Below are 23,398 nucleotides of genomic sequence, written 5' to 3' on the forward strand. Positions count from 1 at the left end.
AATTCAGAAACCTTCCCGTGGCCTCACCCAGTGCTCACAGGAGTGTGTGGAGTATTGTGGCACAATACTTGGCATTACCATTATTTATTTCATACAAAGAAGCATTTTTCTTCCCTTAAAGGAGGAGTCTGGGGCTCTCCTGCCCCAGCTAAATGAAACTGGGAAGTACCATCACAAAAACCCATCACAAAGCACTCAAGCAGCTTGTAAATACTGAGGGTTTTATTTCCACTTCACATGGTCTCCAACAGACTCTTGAACAAGACCGATCACAATTTAGTATGCCCAGAGATCTCCATGGTTTTCCCCAAACGAAGGAAGTTCTCAGTAAACACTGTACATTGCCAGTTGCACTGCTAACAATAATTTAAAAACTCTTTTTGTATAGTCAATGCAAGAATACCAACAATAAAAGTACAGTACGGGTAAATTCACAACAATATTACAGTGAAACAGGTTGACTCACATTTATGTGATGGTACAGTAGCAGTATGTACATGCACTAAAGTGCGAGGACCCAGAGGCATGCAAGTCAAGTATTGTAGGTGTATTTTACAGCTAACTCCATAAGACTTTCTGAGGCATTCTTTTTTACTCTTTTTTTTACACTTTTTCTTGTGTTTACCTGTATTCCCCTCCATCTCAATTCATACAAGTCTAGTGAACGAGCTTAATGGCTTTCTTCACTACTTAAAAGGTATCACTTCAGAGAGTTGAAGCATCTTTAAGAACCTTACTTTTAAAAACCGGTAACACTGACATTAAAATACAATAAAATTAACTTAAGACCCTAGTTTTACATGAAAAAATAATAATAGAATAAAAAAAACCAAACCCAAAGAATCCCAAACCAAAACTGAAAACGTAACAGTGCAAATATAACCAAAAGGCAGTCAGTATTTGGAGAGAGCGCGAGCACGTATTCAAATTCCCTTAAACTTTAATTTACATTTTATTTTAAATCTTACTTTAAGTAATTTTTACCCCCCCCCTTTTTTTTTTCTTTTTTTGTTAATATACTGTATGTAGAAAAGATGGAGACAAAAATAGTTTTCTCAGCTATGAAAAAAATTAAGTTATTACAGGCACATTAACTGTTTCATTCTAGAAACACCTCTATTTCCCAGGTCGGACATTCAGCAGCTGCGTCTGAGAACATTCTTTGACCTCTCCAAGCAGACCTCTCTCCTTGGCGGCAGAGACGGCTGGCGGGCGACCTGGTGGAGGCGAGTCGCAGCCCCCCTATTCCCGTACGGAGTCAGGCCGGCTCGCCTCCCTGGCTGGGGGTCTCTGCCAGTGGCTCCTTGCTTCCGCTCTCCTCCGAGGAAGTCAGGTCTCCGGTGGACTGCGACTGTGAGGCAGTAGGGGAATGTGAAGCCCATCGCGACGGTGGGCGCCGGTTCGCTGGTCTCTCTGGCCGGGAGAAGCAGGGTTGGAGGGACGGGGCTAGTGCAGAACAAGGTAGTTCCTTGGCAGCCAAGAGAGCAAAACAGCGGTTAGTGACTTGCATTAGAGGCCGTCGGGATGCGCAAAGAATTAGGAAACAAGAAATTAAAACTAAAGCTAAACATCTGTCATCTCGTGGGACAAAAGCAAGCAGCGAACACCTGGCTATGTGTGGGCTCCAGGGGTCTGCATGTATGTCTGTGATTTATGGAATAGGTAAGGAGAGAATGAAAGAAAGAGGTGTGGGATGAGTTGGAGTAGCTGACAAACCTCCGTTTGCTAATTCTCCTTGTGCTAGAAAGAGAAGAGCTGAAAAGCACATTTGCATGATAATTCAGGAAAATCCACTGTTCATCACATTGCTCTGAATGTTGACCAGGCATAAAAGGGCCAGGTGTGGCATTTGCAAGTGGGCTGAAAATCAACCACTGACTCCTTTTGTCTGCTCCATTGCTTCAGAGTTCAGACTGACAAGCAGGAAAGAGTTCTTGGCAGCAGAATAATGACTACAGGACTACTTATGATCTCCAAATGGATTAAAGATGAGGCTTACCTACAGGTTACATCTCCTGGAACATCACTTGTTACTGCCAGCTGCTGAAGTCTGAATTACGGGATTCAGTGGTACTGTATGTTAAAGATGACATTCACAGAAATGGAAGAAAATGGAAATTTCATTCCTACACCAACTTTCCACTGCTCAGGCTCGGTTAGCCTGCGTTTGTGATTAGAAGCAATCTGCAGTTGACATTTTTCTCTCTGGCACTAAGCCGGTAATTGCCTCTAGTATTTATGGACTTTGCTCTTCGCACAGCTAGGCTTCCTGCCTTGCTCAGAATGCTCCTTACATCAGGATGAGTGATTGTGGGAGCAAGTCTGTCTTGTAGTGCCAAAGCCAAACTTCTGTATTTCTCTGCATATTTTGCAATTTATAAAAGCAAATCAGAGGAGTTTGTCAATGTATAGAAATGTGTACACTGAGGAACAGTCCCTGGGAGGACAGGAGAGTGCTTTCAAAGTCAGAATGCAAACTAGTGATAGATGAAGACAGAGACCAGAAATGATACAATGCAACGGAAAAGCTCTGGCACGGTTAGAGCACAGGGAAACCAAGGCAGCAGTAGAACAATACAAGAGGAAGGAAAGGATTCAGTGCACTATTTCCCATAGAGAAGGAGAAATGTGACTAGGGATGGAGAATACTGGAGTAGGTAACATGATGTGATTGGCAGTGAACAAACAAGGTGATACACCATTGAACTTTTCCATTGCAGTGGGAGGACCAAACATGAATGCTACATGACAGAAAGATCAGTTTTGAAGGCACAGAGCTGAGGTGTGGGTAATGGAGCTTGTGCATGCGCAGTTTTTGGATAGAGGGCATTGTCAGACTTGCGGAAGCCTCTGCGAAGGGTGAACCTTGGTGCCGTTGGCCAATACACAGCCAATAGGGTGATCTACAGTTGTACAATGCTGCTTGAGCCAGAGCTGCGATCTGCCCTTGTTGCTTGCAGAGAACAAGACCAGCGAGCCACTGCAGAAGCTAGTCAGGGGACTATAGAGCTAAGGCCTGCACTGCCCCATCTCTGCATCATAAACTTCACAACAACCTTTGCTAAAACAACAGTGAGGCTGAAATAGAAATCTGTGCTAACAAGAAGAGTGACTCTGTGTCCTTACTTCACCTTATCCCATTGCGCCTGGGGCAACATATGGTCTGTGAAAGCTGTCACTAGACTCAGATTTGTTAAGAGAAATCCATATGCACAGCAACACACACGGGCAGTGCAACATGGTGAATTGAGGCTATGGGATTTATGGATTTTGTCTTAGCTTCTTTCTTCTAAACAGTGGCTTAAAATGATATCTCTATAGCTCTGCTTGCTTCCGGCTGCTTTATCCTAGTTTCATAGCAGCAATTGAGAGTTAGCATGGAGATAACAAAATTTATTTCCACTGCTGCCTCTCAGTTCAAAAGGCTCTCTTCAGCATGCCTGCAAAGGCTGGTCAGCTTTTACTGAATGACAGGGTTAAGCTCATCTTATCTGTGATGCACACATGCCCAGCACAACACAAGGCTGTGCTGGTGATGGATGTTGCTCCAGGGCCAACAAGCGGCTGCCAGCGTAATTCTTATAATGTGCTGGCTGCTGAGTCCATCACCTCCACCTGCAGCATGGCTTCCTCTGCTACGGAAATCCAACCAATGAGAAGGAAAAGGTCTGGAATGGTCTGTGAAAGCTCCTCCTCGCTTACCACATGTAGCTGTCATAGCTACAAATGTTTTTAAAAACATTAATGTCCTGTGAGTAATCTATTTTGGTGGTTGCTGGGGGGGTGTGGGTGGACAGGCAGCACTTCCGAGCCTGGCCATTGAAAATGGGAAAGATGATTTCAGCTTTAGTTTCTAGCTATTTCCTGACCCAGGTTGTCAGCAGCCATGCCTATGCCTGTATTAATACATAAACAAATGAGTTATCTGGCTCTGAGGTGGAGTGGATGCTCACAGCTCATGTCTGCAAAGCTTCTTCCCTTCCTCTGCTGCAGCATCCCCAGCCGACAGCCAAAACTGGGCCAGGAACAGCTTAATGAGCAAAGGTGGCCTTCAGCCATGGGTTCGTGCTGGAGTCCCCTCCTCAGCCCCCTCCACCTGCTGCTGTAGCCATGGCCGGAGCGAATGCACCCCATGGCAGTCAGGAGCCCTGAGCAGTGCTATGCATGTGTAGACAAAACAGTAATAAAAACCACCATCCCTGGAGACATTCGAGGCCAGGCTGGATGTGGTTCTGGGCAACCTGATCTAGCGAAAGCTGTCCCTGCCCATTGCAGGGGGTTGGAACTAGATGACCTTTGATGGTCCTTTCCAACCCAAACTATCCTATGATGCTGTGATTTTGTGAAGTTTCCTATAAATCTGAATCCCCTTCCCCACAATGTTTTTACATAGCTTTATGTTGGTCTTAAATTTTGCCAATTTTTTAAAGTTTAACAAAAAAACCCAACAGCACAAAGTTTGACTGAACTGTGACCTTTCTACAGCCCGTGCTGCCGCAGGAGACAGCAGATGGGCTCCTACCCTGAGAGCTTCCTGATTGTTGCATCCGAAGGACCCCACAGAGATGTTGGGTGCATGCTGATACCTCTGCAGCTGTGGTCATTTATTTCCCTTCGTTAACACACATGTTCAAAAAAGACGGCTCTTGGAAAGCTCTGGAAACAAGGTAGAAAGGACTTACAGCAGTGAGGCAGGCAGGGTTAGAGTCCCCAGGGGGCAGTTAATAAGACAGTTTGGTTCTGGACAGAACAGACAGAAAAGAAAAAGAAAGCAAGTAGGTTGGAAAGAACTGGTTTAATCAATTATGTTTTTAAAGTGAAGATTTCATGTCAGCAAGGAAGAAGTCTCCAGATGTTACTCCCCATTCAGATCATGTTACCGCTGTTATCACAGGGAAACTAATAATCAAAGATAAAAGACAAGCCACTAGTAGAAAAAGATTTAGAAAGGAAGGAAGCAAACAAACCAACCTTTTACAATCCTAGCACAGTCTCAGAAGTGAGCACAGCATCAAACAAACCAAACATTTCTATTCAGTAGAGAAACACATCTGATATATTCTGCCTACCTTGGTAGGGCTAGGGAAAAACCACATTTCTGTGAAAGAGGAATAAAGCTATATCTTTTTCCCCTCTTTGTTTGATTTCAAGAGAGAATTTCTGTTTTGGAAATCTTTAACAAGCGAAAAGGTGACCAATATTTTATGTTGCTCATGTTCCTCACGTTGCTCATGCGTATGTTGCTCAGGTTTCACGAAAGTCCTTTGCTTCACCCTTCTCCCTTGCTCCTATTTAACAGTGATGCTGGATGGGAGACTAAAAATAAATCAAAAGCCCTTTAACTCTGGCAACGCCTTCCCTTCTTTTTAACATTCCCCCTCCCATGCTGAACAGTTCAGTGGCAAGTGTGTGGCAATTGCTCTGCCCCGGCGAGCAGAGGACGTAGCAGCTGACCTCCCCTCTGTGGGTCTGTGTGGATGGTCCTTGCACAGTGCTCACTCTAGAAGTGGGTCTGACCCACTTCCAGGACTTTTGTGTAAGCTCCATGATTTACAGGCTTGATAGTCATGGGAGAAAAAATGTCCATACAACTCTTCTGTCATTAGTTAGGTAATGCTAAGCTGCATTTTTAATAGTAATATTTATTAATCTCATGATATGCAAGTAAGATAGTGCTTTAGTCAGTTAGTAGGATAAGACACTAGTAGGCTACACTGGGTGGATATGAATTTGCTTGTAAGCAGTTCTGGGCAACTTAGAAAATACAAAGTTATTACTACCATGTACGCATATACATTCACTAGCACACATATATATGTATGTAAGCATTTAAATATATATATGAACTAGATTTCTTATTTGCAGCAGGAATATAAGAGGAAATTCTGTAACTAAACCACTCAGAAGGTCAAATTAAATAAAAGCCACCAACAGGTGCTCCATGCAAGTCTAAAAGTCATTAGTATACCACACCATGCAAAACCAAGAAGGCGTTTGGTGGTTAAGAAGGTGCTTGTCCTGGCCAGGAATCAACAGGAGAGGCGGGGAGCAGAGCAGGGATCTATGGGAGGGTGGCAGGGGCAGCGCTGACATGAGGCTGTCCCAAGCACAGCCTGCCTCCTGCAAGATCATCACTTGCTGAACTGCTGTGCCTGGCTTTGTACAACATGCGGTAAGTGGAATTTGTACAAAGTGTAATTTGTGTGGTCAGTGCGATCCATAAATAACCCCAGGCATCTGCAGAGTTGAAACTTTTTTGTAGTTTTCTTTGCAGCAGCAAACCCATGCTCTATTAAGTACACTTGCAGAGCAATCCCTCACTGAGGGAAAGCTCAACTCCTCCTGTGAATGCCTAACACCTTCCTTTTCAATGTGTATTCCTGAAAAATGACAGTACTGTCCAAAGATCATAACAATCAAGTAAGAGTTGCAAAGAAAAACAAGTCTCAGCTCTGAGGCTCAGAACTCACAAAATCAGGCAAAAGATATTGATAATCCATAAGAAGAGCAATTTTCTGCCAGGTCGATGGTCAATGAGTTTTAGCTAAACAGCACTGACCCATACCTCTCCAGGCATCAAACCCAGGTACTGATGCTAGTTGTACTTTGCCAGCAGTGATTTGTGATGATGTGGGATGACATCTCTTTACCTGCACGTGAAATCTACTGAGACATTTAAAAGATGCAGGAGGAAATCAAGAGTTTTCAGGGATGCCTTGAAGGCAAAGTGGCGTTGAACCTGTAAGAGTACAACACACTCTCTAACAAGGACCAGTAGTGTATTCCCAGTATTTAAAAATAAGGACAAAATGAAGAGATAGTTAGAAAGAGTCAAACAAACGAGGCTGCTTTCCACTTTTATTCACTCTGAGGTTTATGCATAAAGACCACTTTCACTGTTATTTATGTGCATGTGGTTTCTTTTTTTATGTACAAACTCCCCTATTTCTATCTGTTTAAACTGCATATAAGGAATATATCCTCAGCTTTGGATTCTCTGTTAGGCAAAAAAGATCAGGTCCTCTGAGCAGAGCGTAACAATAGAGGAACCGACTGTCCATTGAGAACCCCCCACTAGTGCAAGGCAAACTGCAGCCCAAAAGTGTCAGCACTCAGGTGCCTGCAAGGTCCTTCAAGCCAAATGCCGAGTTAGAAACTGGGGTTGGAACCTTCCCTTAAGGCTATCATAAGGCAGGAGTGGTAGGAGTCAGCCCACTGAGGACAAGGTGGGATGCCTGGGGTGTGCAGGGGTCAAGCAGGAGCTGCTGACCTGTGGTCAGGGTCCACCAAGCCAGCAGGATGCTAAAGGGGCAGCATGGAGCAGAGAGGATGATGGGCGTCTGCCCCTAACCTGGGGAGCATCACCGACCAGCTGGGCACATGCCACTGCAGTGCTGTACCAGAAAGGCAACATGTGCTGGTAAGAGCTGGGCATACTTTAGCTTCTCTGGGCCTCCTCAGGGCAACACCCTCATGGGCACAGAAACAGGAGGCTTAGACACTGATAACAAAAGCTTTTGTCCATCATTGCACTCCCTTTTTTGTTTGCTCTAGCACGTTACTGTACCTGAGACTCTGACCCCCAATACCTGCATATACTTGCTGAGACAGGTGACGACTGCTACACTCTTGAAAGCAAAATATCAATAAAGAGTTCTTAAACACTAAGTACGTATGTGCTTAGACTAGTTGATTATTCTTTTTCTTATTTTCGTGAGGCAGCAACAGGCAGTACCAAACGTCATGCCATTTAATCACATTCTCAGACCCAAGCCAAACTTCATCAGATACATCCAGAAAAGGTATGCTGAAAGCCCGTCGGGGTACTGAAGAAACCTTTTCACACACACCTATAAACACCCATTCTTGTGTAGAAGAGTCTACCTTTCCATAAAAGAGAAACTTACTCAAACCTAGAGTCCCTAGAGCATCTGTAACATGTGGTGTGACAGAAACCCCTTATCCCAGTCATTCAGGAAGGAACCATTTCTATCCTGTAAAGGCATCTTTATCCTGTAAAGGATAAAGCTCTTCTGATGCTTTCAAGCCCGATAAGCTGTCAAGATAGAAACTCAATTCTTTAATGAGTTCTTCAGTGACTAATCCAATAGTTTCATGACTGGAACTCGCTGGTGGTACCACAACAGGACTAGGATATTCATTGTAAATACTTACTAGGACTGCAAGAGATCTCATAGTGCATTTGTTCAAAGAAGAGTGCATTTAGCTATAGGAGGAAAAACAAACAAACTCATTACCTCTATGGACCCTGGATCTACTTTGACAATTTCTCCTGTGCTGTTGTCATTGCTAAGATTTGGTGGGCTGTGTGAAGGTAGCCTTCTCTCTTCCTTTAAGGCATGCTCCAAAAGTTTCTTATTCAAGATCCTGGCAGCATTTTCTGTAAGTGTGTACCCTGGAGGAGCAGATAAGTCCTGTCTGATACTTGTCACCTCAGTCCCTTCTTCCTTTTGTGTCTCTGTCCCCAACCGGAGAGGACTGGGTGATCTGCCACGGGCATTTGTACATGGCTCCTGCACTGGGCCCAGTTCTGGTCTGGGTTCTGCTGACCTGGACCGGCTGCTAGACCTGGGGCATTTTTGGAAGGTCTCATGAAAGATGGGGCTATGGTCAATAATGTTGAACAAACTGGAGAGGCCATCGTTGATAGTGGTGTGGACAGGACTCTCCCTTGTAGTAGTTGATCTAGCCCAGGCGGACTCACTGAATCCTTTCTGAGGTGTGCCAGGCAAAGTCCGGTTATTTGGCTGGTCTGATTTGGGAAGGATTTTTCTTTGCAGCTTTGGAGAGCCATATTTGGGGGAGCAGCATGTGCGTTCAAACTTAGCCTGGACCTTTTCAATGACAGGGGTCACTTGCCTGCTTCTTAGGCTTCTGGATGGTGAAGAGACAGGCGTGGACCCCCCCTTTGGTGTCAGACACTTGTGTGGACTGCTGGTGATACTGCGCAGGGTTTCCGTCTGCAAGCCAACACTGATGGTCTGGGTGGTCTGCGTCCCTGTCGTTCTCATACCATTGGTTTGACATGCAGTGTCCTTAAACTGAGGCTCTGTTGAATTAGAGCGTATTGCGTTTCGGACAGAGAAAGCGACCTCCTTCATGTCATCACTCATATTTTTGGACATCTCCAAGTTGTGCAAGGGTGAGGCAAAGCCCACAGTAGTGCAAATAGGACGTTCAATGGGATGAAGACCACTCTCCAGAAAATCCTTATGATGTTTGGCCAGGTCACAAGACCATCTTCCAAACATATCCGAGGAAGCACCTTTTGTCTCAGCTACATTCCCCATAGCTTTGGTCACAGAAAACAGGAAGTCCGGCTCAGCTTGGTTTTTCCCTTCGCTGCCAGTTATCACTGAGTTATCAAACCTACGGACAACCGGTGGGCTGTGAAAGACCCGAACTCCCATTTTTTCAGTTACACCGTGACTCCTCGTTGGCTGCTTCTGGCAGTGCTCCGGGCTGGTCATGGTGTTAGTTGTCATAGTGACACTGGTGGTGAGGTACCACGATGATGCCTGGAAAGGATCTGAAGCAGGATCACTCCCAGCTTTCCCAATTTCTGTCCTTTCTGCCCAGCCATCTGCAGGCTTCTCGCTGGCCCCACCATGGTTCCTAGTGTTACTGTAATCCCAGTTTTTGTTGAACTCCTCGATGTATTTCAAATCATCAGGAGACAAGGGAGGGGTTAGGTCATCTTTGCTGCTGGATGAAGGCAAGTTTTTGTCTGGTAGGAATGGAGAAATATCCATCAGGCGCTGAAATTCTGACATGGAAGAAACGGACATTGCCCTGGAGAGGGGAACATGAGAGTGTCACTCGTAGGCTTGGAAACTCACAGAGTGATTTATTTTCAGCAGTAAACTAACTCAGAAAACCCAACTTTCACTATCTGCTTATAATGACAACCACATTAGTTGTCTCTTTCACTAAAGTTCCCATTTATTACCCTTAAAATAGGTGTGAAATTCAAGCATTCCTGCCGTGTCATTAAGAGTACCAAATGGGTTATTAATAGGTTTTAATTGACTGCTTTCTCATGGATTACTGCTTGGCAAATGTCTGAAATACGGAAGCAGTAGAAATATGGGAGCAGGATTTCAGAAATACACCATTCACAGAAAATGAGCATTTGTGACAGTATGAGGAATGCTTTTCAAAGCAAGTGTGGAGTTTTTCTGACTTGCTGGGAAACCAGCGAATCCAGCCCCATTCCTGAGGTTGCCCGGGCTGCATAGCTGGTGTGTAGCGATGTGGGACATCCAGCCTAGATGCTGTTACATTGAACTGGTTTGGCGAGCTGTACTTGTGCTAAAATTCAACCAAAGGGAATTGCTGTGTGATTTAGGCTGAGAAAGTTGGGGCTGTTCAGCCTGGAGAAGAGAAGGCTGCATGGAGACCTCATAGCAGCCTTCCAGTACCTGAAGGGGGCCTATAGGGATGCTGGGGAGGGACTCTTTGTCAGGGACTGTAGTGACAGGACGAGGGGTAACGGGTTCAAACTTAAACAGGGGAAGTTTAGATTGGATATAAGGAGGAAGTTCTTTACTGTTAGGGTGGTGAGGCACTGGAATGGGTTGCCCAGGGAGGTTGTGAATGCTCCATCCCTGGCAGTGTTCAAGGCCAGGTTGGATGAAGCCTTGTGGGGGATGGTTTAGTGTGAGGTGTCCCTGTCCATGGCAGGGGGGTTGGAACTAGATGATCTTGAGGTCCTTCCCAACCCTAACTATTCTATGATTCTATGAACTCTGGATTTTTGGCTTTCCTGCATTTTGCTAGTTTGTACAAATCACAAGCATCCAGCTGAGCTGTCCTACTGCTTTGTTTTAAGCAAAAATAACAAAAAGGCAGCTTTCTGAATGAGACTACTTAAAAATGCAAATGAGTGTAGTTATGAGATTCAGCTCAATGAGGTAACTCAAGCTGGGTGAGGTTTCAGTAAGCAGTGGTTTAAAATATCAGTGATCCACAGGATACATTAAAATAACACCGAGTTTTTAATCAAGAGCACCAGCTGCATTCAGGGTGCATCAACATTAAGGACTTAGGTGAGACCAAGAATGCGGTTTTGAAGTGGATCTCCTGTTCAGATGCTCTGGTTTGCATCAAAGGGTAATTCAGAGAGAGTGGGCTGGGTTCCACTGGAATGAAAGTGAGCTGGGAAGCACAAGTAATGCACCCTAGTCTTAGGTGGGTATTTAGCCCATGGGATCATACCAGAACTAGTCCAAAGCAAAATATCCCTGACATGCAGGGGTATGTCAGGTCCTCAGCACCACCTGTTTTCCTCTATGTATCGATGACTGCAGGTCTGCACTATTTCATAAAATCATAGAATGGTTTGGGTTGGAAAGGACCTTAAGAACACCTAGTTTCAAACCCCCTGCCATAGGCATGGACACCACACACTAAACCCAGTGTCACCCAAGACTGCATCCAACCTGGCCTTGAATACTGCCAGAGATAGAGCATTCAGAGCTTCCTTGGGCAGCTTGTACCAACCAGTGCCTCACCACCCTCACGGTACTTGCTAAGGTAGGTTTAGCCTTCAGCGTAAGCTGCAGCTTTATGCAGTTTCATACAGTTCGATCATTGTGCTACACAGCTGAATGTGGTCCAAGTTAATCAGAGTAGAACAGAAGCATATTGAGACAAATTAATCCCTGGGTAAATCTATTAATCTGGATCATAGGCTACTTAGGAAGTGGCATGACTACGCCCCAGGTCTGTGGTTTGGGCACCAGAGAGACATAGCTCTGGGAGCTGAGCATTTCCTGGGTTTTTCCCTGTAAGTTTCACTCACCTTTGAAGATTTCCTTTGTGTGTTTCTTCCTCCTGAAGAAAACCAGAAACAAACAGGACAAGTTATTTCTGAACCTCTTGGCATCAGCTTGTGGGTATTTTGCCATTCATTTCCCATTAGTTGTACCAGGTATGTTTGTCTCTAAAAGGTGCCTGATTTTCCCTCTGATAAGGAATCTTAAATGGCCAGTGGGAGTATTTTTCCCTATGTACACAGGAATGGACAATCCCATCACAACCACAGACTGCACAGGAAAACCTGTATCCCAAATCTACAACAGCCTTGAACTGGTATAGTCCTGTGCAATCACAAACGGAGGTAAGCTGCAAATGGCTTTTTTCCCCATGGACCACATATTTGTGACTGAATTTGTTCTCCGAAGGTAATCTGCTTTATGCCAGAGACTGTGCTGAAGTAAGAGATAAACCAGGGTCCTTTGACATGAGATTTCATTATATATTCTCTAGGAACTAACAAATGGCACCAGTCAAAACTCATTAAGCTAACTAAATTAAATGTGCAGGAAGACTGTTACTTGTTTCATGGGGGGGGGTACCTACAGCTTGCTAACAGCATTAAGATATTTTTATGGCAATTATTTCCCTGTGACAATTCCCATAATGAGTTGGGGTTTTTTTAATACATACTTGTGAAGCAATTGCTCTACAGTTATCATTTATCTGTTTGCTTATGTTCCTAATAAACTATAGGGCATACAAAATATCATCAGGAAAAAAAGAGTGTTAGTACTCATGAAATCAGGAACATTATCAAATACACATAAGTGTATTTCAAATTGTGACTATTCAAAATTGCACTGCTTAACTCAGCAGATACCTTCGTGGTATTTATTCAGTTAGGGGTAAAAATAGCAGTAAATCAATCCTCCTTGCATTCACCATGGTGTAAGTCTGGAATAACGTTGGTGGCTTCAGTGGAGTTACTGCAGGGTAAATCTGATCTGACTGAATGGAGAATCAGGCTGAAGGCTGGATTGCTTCTACTGCAGTTAGTACCATGAAGAAAACACTGCGGAGAGGAACAGTCAGAAGGCTGCTGTTGCCCCTGTGTATCCTCAGTTAAGCTATTTATTAAACTCCATTCAGTCTCACTTGAGCGAACCCTCTGAGGGAAAATGACTTTGCCCAGGTTTCACTAAAGCACGCTTTGAAGGAATGAAGCTATGCAAATATCACCAAGGAAGAAAATTTGCTGCCAACACTTTTGTTAATGGCAGTAACGTCTGAAAAACAGAAAGGGGGAGAGAGATCTCCCTTCTTAAATATCAGACTGAATCTGAAGGAAAGAAAACAGCAATCAAAGTTAAATGCAAAACATAGATCCCTGACACTGGTACCAACATTCTTCACTGAGCACTGGACATGTATGAAATAAGAGCTAATAAGGAATATAGGATCCCACACTGCTATCTGTACATTTTTGGCACTGAGGGAGGAAAATCTGATTGGAACACACAGGAGCCTACAGCTACTTAAAATGTAAGAAGGGTGGTCACATTTCTTGCTTCTCTTAATCTTTTTCCTCTTCTTCCTCTCAATAAAACTTGGTTTTCCAGACCTTTAGCTGAGTAACAATGTTATACACCTCAAAGAAATGCTTGGGTCAAATTTTCCCAGGTTAAGGCACATCAGTGAACCTGGTCCTGCAGGAAGCTGCGCCAAACTGAATTTTCAGGCAAAAAGAAAATACTCATAACCTGCATCAAGCAACCTGCTGCCTTCTTGCTAACTTTAACTCCTGTCAGTCTCCAAGTGCTTCTTGTTCCATAACAGCTGCTAGCGTTCAAGGAACAATAGAAAATAAGTGAGACATTACTGCTTTTAAGTTGTAGTATGTTTTAAATTTCACAGGAACCATCAGAGTGTACAGTTGTGATTAGTGTGAACACTCTCTGTGCCACTAATATCATACACCAGCTCACAGGCTACGTTGTCCCAGCATATGGAGGTGTGGGCCCTGGGTTTCATTCAGCAACAATATAAACAAGACTGTGAAGAGCTGAAACAACTGGAAGCAAGCCTGCGGTGGCACAGATTTTAGCAGGACACAGACTACATTCACTATGTCCCCATGGCATCACTTAGCACTGTATTTTACATCTTTACAGCTTTCTGGTGTGACCTCAGGGTAGGTACTTTGCTGATAAAGAATAACTTTATTTATTCAACGTCTCATCTCACTTACTAATACTAATCTATTTAGAAGGCAGCCACAACAGAACAACCAGAAGTGCCTCTCTAAAGCACTTATTGCTGTACTATCAAAATACAGCCTATGTTTCTTCATATAGGTGTATCTGGAAGAGATTTAAGACCTTCTAAACCAATATCTTGTGCCAAATTTAGTTATACATAGTATGTATGGCCAGAAGGTGAGGTGATCTTTGGGACCTCTAGGCTGACTCCTAGTTTTACAGGTGATTGACACTGGTCCAACCAGCTCATAACAAGGAATCTTGTCAATACCAAATTCGCTACTGAGTAACTGTAAGCACTGCCTGCAACATAGCATCTCACTTCCTACAGTAGGGATGCTGTACCAATTCTGACATAAGAGAGAACACACTAGCTTGATAAAAGGTAGAAGAACGCATACTTCCATTAATCCAGCCAAGAATTTCTCTCGCTCCAGCTGCCGAGGCTGGGGCTCATCAGATGCATCGGGAGAATCAAGAGACAGCGATTCCAAAAACAGGTTTTCTGTGGCACTGCACCGATCACTCTCCTTCAGCTTAGACAGAGACCGATCCTCAAACTGAATGGCATCTGAATCGGAGTAGGATCTTGACCCCATTGTTCGAGGCACGTGAAGGTTCCCCTGGGTTGTAAATGCACGAAGGTTACTCTCCTTCTGGTCACACAGAAAACCACCTGCTCTTCGCGGGCTCACTTCTTTCTGAAGCTGGAGACAAGACAAATTGAAAAGAACAGCAATCACTTAGTGCATGGCATTCTGCAGAACTCATCCTTCCCCAGGAGCGAGGCACATGTGCCCTGGGGAGGCACCACGAGGTCACCACCTGGATCCAAGGATGCTGGCTTTGATGTACTGGTCCTTCTGCAAAGAGGGATGTCTCTAGGACTTTGATGTTATTACTCATGGGATTTTGCATGATTAAATGAGTATATGTATAATTTTGCTTGTTTACACATATATGTACACATATATACACACTGTGTACATATACACAAAGCAAAGCATCTGTCTGTATTTTGAATCAACATTGATTGTTATTTAAAAGCAATCTTCATATGAGATCCTAAAGCACTACAAAGTAGCAGCTCAAGGAGGGTGAATAACTTGGAGTCTCATCAAAACAAATAAATTTCTCTTCTTGTCAGCAGTACAAAAGTTGCACTTTTATGTATATCACTTGTTTCCAGAGGTGGAAAATTCCACTTAACAGAAGACAAAGGCTTTTTATTCTAAATGGTCTAATCCTAATGCATGTCTGGAAAGCTGACTATTTGTACAAAACAGCACTCTCAAAAGAATGAATTAGGCATGCAAAGCATGTTTAAAGAAAATGCATATTTATAGAAGGGCCATCAAAGATATTAAATCCACACTTTGCAAAAGCTGTGTGAAGAGAGGGTGAACCACTAGTGAAATTGCCAATCTGAAAATTAGATTATGTAGTCAACTTCTCCTTTAACTGTAAATATGAGATAGATGAATGACAGCAGGAATCTGATAAGTAACTGTGATGTTTTGCTAGAGCAGCATGCTAAAATTAATGAGAATAACCTGCAAATGCAACTCATTCCCTAAGACCCTGGAGGCTGAGAATCTACAAAACATTTTAATCCTGTTGCATGTGTTTGAGAAAATAAATAGATGTTGTATTGCCTAATGTAGGTCATGACATTTTAGGTCCCAAATGATTAAATTTGCACTTAGGCTGAAATCAGTGAGATTTTTGCTTGATTCAGGTCTACAAACAGGGGAGTGCATCTTCAGTGCTTTGCTGATGATACACAAAATCTGGAACAGTTTTATTAAAAGGAGCTAATTTAAGGTATCCTAGATAGGTAGGGGCTGGAAAGTACAGCTCAAGAGATCCTGTGGTCCATTCCCCAGCATATGGGCAAGAATCAAAGCATGGTCATCCCAGGTTTTCTGTATACACAGTTCTAACTGCAAGCCCTTCCAGATATTCAGAGATTCTATAAGGATAAGGATCTGGAAACCTTTATGAGAAAACAGTACAGATACTGGCTCATTCTCTGAATCTCAGACAGCTGACAAGAGAATTGAAGAGAAAAATACTGGCCTAACATTTAAGAGTGATAATGAGTTTGAGTCCATGTGTTTATGCCTTTAAGCACACAACTTTTCATGCAGGTGGTTTTGCAGGTTTAAGTATTTGCAAGAGCACTCTGTGCAGAATTAGCTTTAGGAGCACAGTGGAGGGAGATTCTCTAAGGGAAAACAAAGTGACAGTGTTTTAAAAAGAAAAAGCCCCACAACTTTGAGCTCTGAAAAAAGTAGGCCATCATGTTTTTTATATGTGGGCAGTATTCCCATAACCATCCAGGGTAAAGTAGTAAAGTATTTTATATATTTTATACATTGGTGTGAGCTTTCCTCTTATCATACATGTATTATTCAGGGGCTGTGTGGAAGCAGACAGGCATAAAGCATTAGTATGAAATTTGGCACACGCTTCTGCTATCTCTTAGATTCTGTTTTTCAAACATACACACTGGTGTAGTCTCCTCATCCTTTCTGTATTGCCATACATGGAATACACACAGAAAAACCCTGGGGAGAAGGACTTCAGAGATACACTAATTGTTTCCATATAAAGCAGGGCATAACTGCAATCTGAGAGGATATTCTACTAAAAGCCTGCAAATATTTGGAAGGTTCCTGTCACACAGGGAAATGTCTGATTATAAGCAAAGATGGAGTTATGAGGTTTTGCAGGCAGGTAGCCAAGCTTTCAAATGCTATTTCTGATCATCTAGTCCTCTGAAATTAGCTTGATGTAGTATTTTTCATTTCCCCGATCTATTGCTAATTCTGTGTACAACTCTGTTGTACAGTAAATATATAGTTGAAGCCAGAATAGTAACAAAAGAAATCAGCTCCAGGACTAGTTAAGAGCTATTTGTAGGCTCTCCCAAGATGACACTGAGACATTATGTCAGCTTTAAAGAGGATTAAAGACTAGGTAACATTAACAGGGATTTCTGTGTTGCTTCCTTCAATGTGCCACATTCCCAGGGAATAGGAAAAAGCAGTCTTTAACCAGGTTAAGTCCCTCAAGCTAGTGAGGGTACACTGAAGAGGTAATCTAAAAAACACAGTTCACAGAGACAGCAGCATTAATGTCCAAAGAGGTACCAGTGACTCTCTGGAGGAAAGTTTGTGTCCACATTCTTCATATATTGGAATATTTTCTGAGGGTTATTTAATTTCCATTGTGCATGAGGAATGCACTGAAACTCAACAGTTTGAAACCAGCCCAGTCAAGCCATGGAGAACTAGGCGCCTTCTGCCACTTAACCCTGGACACCAAGTCATGTGCATGAAGGGCTCTGCTACAAGCCTTTCTAGCTCATTAGTGTTGGTTGTTTTATCTTTGGAGACATACTATAGGGCTGCATTATAAGGGGTAGCTCAAAAAGCTGCACGAAGTATACATGAAACCCCTCAGATAAATGGGAGATTAAAAGATCCAGTATATTGTTTATTGATATTTTTAAATCTAGAAGATCAAAATCACCGTTCTCCATCTGTAAAACCTTCATACTGGTCACTGCCCATTCAGACCTACACTTTCAGCAGTGATTTTAGAAATACCCGCAGAGTACAGGATTTTCCTAAGTGCTTCTTTGTGGGTTTAACAGACATAGCTTAAACTGAGGGTAAGTCTTGCACTCATAATGTTTACAGCCTGATGTCTTTTCTTTGGCTTCTTGTAGCAGCCTAGGCATGGGAACATGAGACACAGATAATGAACCCTTTAAAAAACTGGTCCTGAAGTTACGCTGAGCTTTTGTCAGTTTAACCTGTGAAACTACGTTGTGCTTCATCCACGTGTAATGCTCCCTAGAGAGCATGCACAAATCTGGTGCCGTTCCACTTCGGAGGTCCTAAGGACAGGAAGTATTCAGTTAATTGAGGACCCACAATTTCAGTTGTTTTTCTTACTTTTCCTGGAATGCATGACTCAGAGCTGAACAATGTTCAGTCAGAAATGATGCATTAACTCTCCCTCATTAAACTCTTTATTTTCTATATGGCTTCCAGATAGATAGTGTTTCCATTAGGTATAATTTGTCTCTAGTGCTGGGCAGATGAAAGTTGGATAAGCACAGAAACCAAGGGGACAGGTATGCAGTTATCAGATGTGCAAATGATAGCAAACGTGTGCACAACATTCATGTATCCAAGGTCAGGTGTGTCTTCTGAATATTTTGTATTGATAGCTATTTACTTGTGATCAGTCCGGCCTTCATGTTAACCCCTGAGTTCCTTTGCTAGAGAAAAAGAATTCAGTTGAGACTGAATAGTTACAGCAGCTGCATCTTTGGTGGCTAATTCACAAACGGACAGACTTTTTGGCAGGAAGCTGTACATCAAACCTTGAATAACCCTGAATGTGGAATTGAGTGTTTTAGCACAGAGAGATGCATAAAAGCTTTCCAACAGAATAAATCGATGCGACCATGCCTGTCTGGGGTAATTGAAATGAGGCAGGAAATGGGCTTTAACCTGGAGTTGATTTCTCGTAAGTGGTCTTTTATAGGGATTATGAGCATTTCCCTTTTATTCCCTAGTGTATGTAAATTGTTTTGTAGCATGAGAAACACTGAGTAGCCAAGGAACCAAGATCTTTCCTGTGCTGCTTCTTAATATAGTCTCTTGACCTTGGCCTGAGTGTAGTAATGGTACCATGCCATGTGCTTGGAGCCAGCAATCCCTCACACCAAGATGACTCCTTACCTGCTCTATCCGCCTGAGCAGCTCCTTCTTTTGACGTTCCCATTCTCTCCGGTCTCTATCAAGCCTGTCCAGGAGCTCCACCTTTTCCCTGTTCCAGTTCTTCTCATTGTGTTGGATTTGCCAGCGGAGGTCCATCACCACACCATGACTCTCAGCTAGAAGCTTCTTGTGCTCCTCTCTTTCCCTCTTAAAGGCTCCTTTTGCATCAGAAGTGAGGCCCATTTCTCCTGAGGTGTTCTCACTCTTCCTTTCCAGCTGGCATTAAAGTAAAACATTACTAGAACATTAAACTTTCTGTGGTAAAAGCCTGTGTCTGACAATGAGTTAACTCCACAAAGATAATGGCAAAATTATGGCAATTCTTAGACCTTAGGATCTCAATAAATGATCAAATAAGTTCAATTTAAAAAAAGTTTTAAAATCAAGACGGTGAAAACCACAGTGAGTAATTTCTCAAGCTCTACCATATCATGCTATTAAGGCATCGGTTATGATCTTTCTGATGTGAATATGGGTACCAGCAATAAAGGAAACATAGAGGTAAAATTTCAGCCTCATCATCATCCCTGAGACAATCGCCAGGACAAAGTCCTCAGCCACTGCTCTATTTTGCGCACCTGAAACCTAAAGAGAGTGCATTCATCTTCTGAAGACACTTTTCCCAGAACTATCCTCAGGAATGGTCTTATTCTACAGCTCCTCACACCTTCCAACAAGTGTGTTAGCAGCAGGAGATGTATCAAGATCATTCCCCCATCTCTGCAGGCTCTGGTGTCTGAACTGATTTCTAGAGCAGTTAACTCATGTACCTTCCCTCCCTTCTCTTTCACTTCATGCTGAGAGGTCAGCTCAGTTGGATCAAAATTGCTGGCCCAAGGTCATAGATCCAAAGGAAAATGCAGGCTTGATGGGGTGTCAGGAGGTCTCTAGACCAATGCCCTGATTTCAGCAGGGTTGGCTCTGAGATCAGATTAGGTTGTGCAGGACTTTGCTCAGTTGGATCCTAACAAACCTCCATGGGCAGGGATTGCACATCCTTTCTGGCCAGCGTGGGCCACTGCTGGACTGTTGTCAAACTGAAATGAGTGCTCAATGGTTTTGTGTAAGTTCAAGCGAGTGAAGAACTTAACCTTGAAGCCTGACCTTTTGTTGACAACTCAGTAGATGTGTGAGTGACTCAGAATGGGATACATCTCTGTCCCCTGGCTCTGCAGGTAAACTGAAGTGAAAAGCAGTGAAAGCTCATTTCTGCCTCTGAAGTTAAACTTGTCCTCAAAAAGGAGAGGCAGCAGGTCTGCTGGGAAACATGCTCCTTCAGCAAGAGAGGACAACACTTTCACATTGCCCGGTATGGAAAATAAGCCCAAACTTTCTGAGCAAAGGGAAATTTAGACTGGGTTCAGGAATGAAGCTTGTTTGTCTCTGCAACAGCCTCCCCAAACAAATGGCCAAGAGGTCACTGCTTGGGTCATTAAAAATTGTACTGAGCTGCAGAGAACATCCCGTTACAGCCACTTGCATTGACAGGGGAATGGTAAAACACCTGCATCCTCTACTACTGATTTCCAAAATCCAGTAGATTTCACATGGCCAACCAACCAACTGACCAACCAACCAAAAAAACAATTATAAACCAGCAGCATCCTATTTCAACAAAGCTGACACAGTACCATCTTTGTCACGCTTCTGCTATTTGTGCAGTGCAAATTTGTGGGACCCACAGCCATGTGTGAGAGTCTGTCTTGCACACAACTGCATGGCTTGGTGGCAGACTGGAGGTGCTGTGGGGCAGAAATGCAGAACATCCCAGGAGAGACAGCTCTGTGCTGCAGATCCATGATGGGAGACACCGTCCTGGGCAGCGTGGCTCCTCAGAGAGTCAGAAAGCTTTGCTTCTTTCCTACCCCAGCTGACTGCCCGTATGTTAGCTCAGCAATATGAAACACTACTAGTTTCCAAACTCACCATTAACTTCAGGTAATTGCCTCTTGCCCCTTGCTACATCCTTCCTCTGTCGATCCACAAGTCCCCAACTCCATTTCATGGTGCTGTGGGAGTCAAAGTTGGTGCTGCAGCCAGAGTCACCAATGTTGACACCCATTCTTTTAGGTTTATTTGCTTTACTTTTGCTATTCTGTGACCCCCTACCCTGGGTCACTCTTACATGTTCCTGCTGGGTTAACTAAGTAGCTGTGACACTAAAGAATAATGAATTTCAGGAGTGTCACTGTAGAGCTGAGATCAGCCAAAATAACAAGGGACTAATGCAGTAAAGTCCATGCAGTTTCCTTACACCTAAGTCGTGGTCAATGGCTCTGTGTCCGGCTGGAGACCAGTAATGAGTGGTGTCCCTCAGGGATCGGTGTTGGGACCGGTCTTGTTTAACATCTATGTCGCTGACATGGACAGTGGGATTGAGTGTGCCCTCAGCAAGTTTGCCGATGACACCAAGCTGTGTGGTCCGGTTGATACGCTGGAGGGAAGGGATGCCATCCAGAGGGGCCTTGACACGCTTGTGAGGTGGGCTGATGCCAACCTTATGAAGTTCAACCATGACAAGTGCAAGGTCCTACACCTGAGTCAGAGCAATCCCAGGCACAGCTACAGGCTGGACAGAGAAGAGATTCAGAGCGGCCCTGCGGGGAAGGACTTGGGCGTGCTGGTCGATGAGAAAATGAACATGAGCCGGCTTCAGTGTGCGCTCGCAGCCCAGAAAGCCAACCGTATCCTGGGCTGCATCAAAAGGAGCGTGACCAGCAGGTGAAAGGAGGTGATCCTGCCCCTCTACTCTGCTCTTGTGAGACCTCACCTGGAGTATTGTGTGCAGTTCTGGTGTCCTCAACACAAAAAGGACATGGAACTGCTGGAACAAGTCCAGAGGAGGGCCACGAGGATGATCAGGGGACTGGAGCACCTCCCGTATGAAGATAGGCTGAGAAAGTTGGGGCTGTTCAGCCTGGAGAAGAGAAGGCTGCGTGGAGACCTCATAGCAGCCTTCCAGTACCTGAAGGGGGCCTATAGGGATGCTGGGGATGGACTCTTCGTCAGGGACTGTAGTGACAGGACAAGGGGTAATGGGTTAAAACTTAAACAGGGGAAGTTTAGATTGGATATAAGGAGGAAATTCTTCCCTGTTAGGGTGGTGAGACACTGGAATCGGTTGCCCAGGGAGGTTGTGAGTGCTCCATCCCTGGCAGTGTTCAAGGCCAGGCTGGATGAAGCCTTGTGTGGGATGGTTTAGTGTGAGGTGTCCCTGCCTATGGCAGAGGGGTTGGAACTAGATGATCTTGAGGTCCCTTCCAACCCTAACTGTTCTATGATTCTATGAAAGAAGGCTGTTTTGGACCTTTTCTTTAGGATGTATTTAAATAATCTTTTGACGACCTTTCATGCCCCACAGACTTCTCATCTTCCAATAGAAACTCTTAGGGGAGGGTGCTGGAGTGTCTGGGCAAATCAAACTAAGTTGGTGTGCAGACTCAGCTTTACGATTCTGCTGCCTTAGCAGTAGCTATAACTAGCATGCTAAGTTGCAAAGACCCGGCAATGCCTGTGATAGACTGTTAAGCTGGTATGAAGCATGAAAAAGCTAAAAGCCACCTATAAAGCAAACAAATGTTCAGCTGCACTATAGTTGTCAACTATACTGTTTGTATGATGACCCTATAAAGCAAATTCATTCTTTCAATTCTTTGACTCTCAAAAATATTAGAAAAATGTTGAACCCCATCAAGCCTCATTCTCTCTCTCCCCTTACACCACTGATTTCTTCACCACCACCGGGCAAATTCTAAGCCTTTCAGTTAGCAAACAAGATGGGCAGTGAAGCCTGTGAAGGGCAGGAAAGATGAGAGAGGCAGTGGGGAGAAAGTAAGTGCTCTGGGAGACCAATATCCCAAGAATGTATGTCTGCCGTTAGAGTGCAGTGCCCAAGATCCCAAAATACAGTAAGTCATTTTGTGCCAGACCATGGGCCCACCCAGACCAGTGCCCTGGCTCCTGCCCCATTTGAGAATACAGGAAGTCTGTGAGTACGAAGGTAACTTCAAAACCAAGGCACCTGCAAAATAATTTCCTGGTGTTCAGCAACTTGAGACCTAAATCCTTCTCCAGTCAGAGGCAGTGTCTTCAGACTCCGAAGGCAGTTCTTGGTGCCTATGGCAGGCAGAACAATGTTCCTGGCAAGGAGTCCTTCTGCCTCTGTTTTGACAAAACAGCTCCAATCGTAGAGGAAAGGTGCATTGGTGGTTCCTCAGCATGAAAGTCTAGGTATGACTTTTCTGAATCTGCTAACTATGAAGGGTGGCCAGATGTCTCTCCAGGTACACTTCAGCTTATATTCCTTCTGGGCATCCTAAAGGTGGACCATTGGTCAGAGTCCTAATGAGGGTCCATGTCCTTACGTGCAAGTTCTCAAAGCATACTCAGAGTTTGGCCCCTCATACAAATTCCCTCCTTCTTCCAAACTTTTCTCAGTTCCCAGTTCTCAGAATACTGGGATTTTTTACTTACACAGCTGGAGGCTGAGAATTACAGGGATGCCTATTGACTCAGCATTGTCACAATCCCGTGCTTGGGAGCAATATAATTATTTCTTAT

General features: G+C 44.0%; 1 protein-coding gene across 5 annotated transcripts in view; it reads right to left on the minus strand.

Annotated features, from left to right (window-relative positions):
* Positions 1-204: 204 nt before the first annotated feature.
* The window catches only part of MTCL1 (microtubule crosslinking factor 1), a 109,500-nt gene continuing 86,306 nt past the window's right edge, over positions 205-23,398 (minus strand). For all 5 annotated transcript variants that reach the window (XM_065668008.1, XM_065668007.1, XM_065668009.1 and 2 more), the window contains 5 exons: positions 18,800-19,054; positions 14,441-14,746; positions 11,825-11,856; positions 8,259-9,813; positions 205-1,468 (listed from right to left, as the gene is read on the minus strand). In XM_065668008.1, coding sequence (XP_065524080.1) covers positions 1,259-1,468; positions 8,259-9,813; positions 11,825-11,856; positions 14,441-14,746; positions 18,800-19,054 — 2,358 coding nt within the window. In that variant the 3' untranslated portion in view covers positions 205-1,258. The remainder of the gene's footprint in view (positions 1,469-8,258; positions 9,814-11,824; positions 11,857-14,440; positions 14,747-18,799; positions 19,055-23,398) is intronic.

The sequence above is a fragment of the Lathamus discolor genome, chromosome 2, assembly GCF_037157495.1.
Source record: "Lathamus discolor isolate bLatDis1 chromosome 2, bLatDis1.hap1, whole genome shotgun sequence".
Classification (NCBI taxonomy): domain Eukaryota; kingdom Metazoa; phylum Chordata; class Aves; order Psittaciformes; family Psittacidae; genus Lathamus; species Lathamus discolor.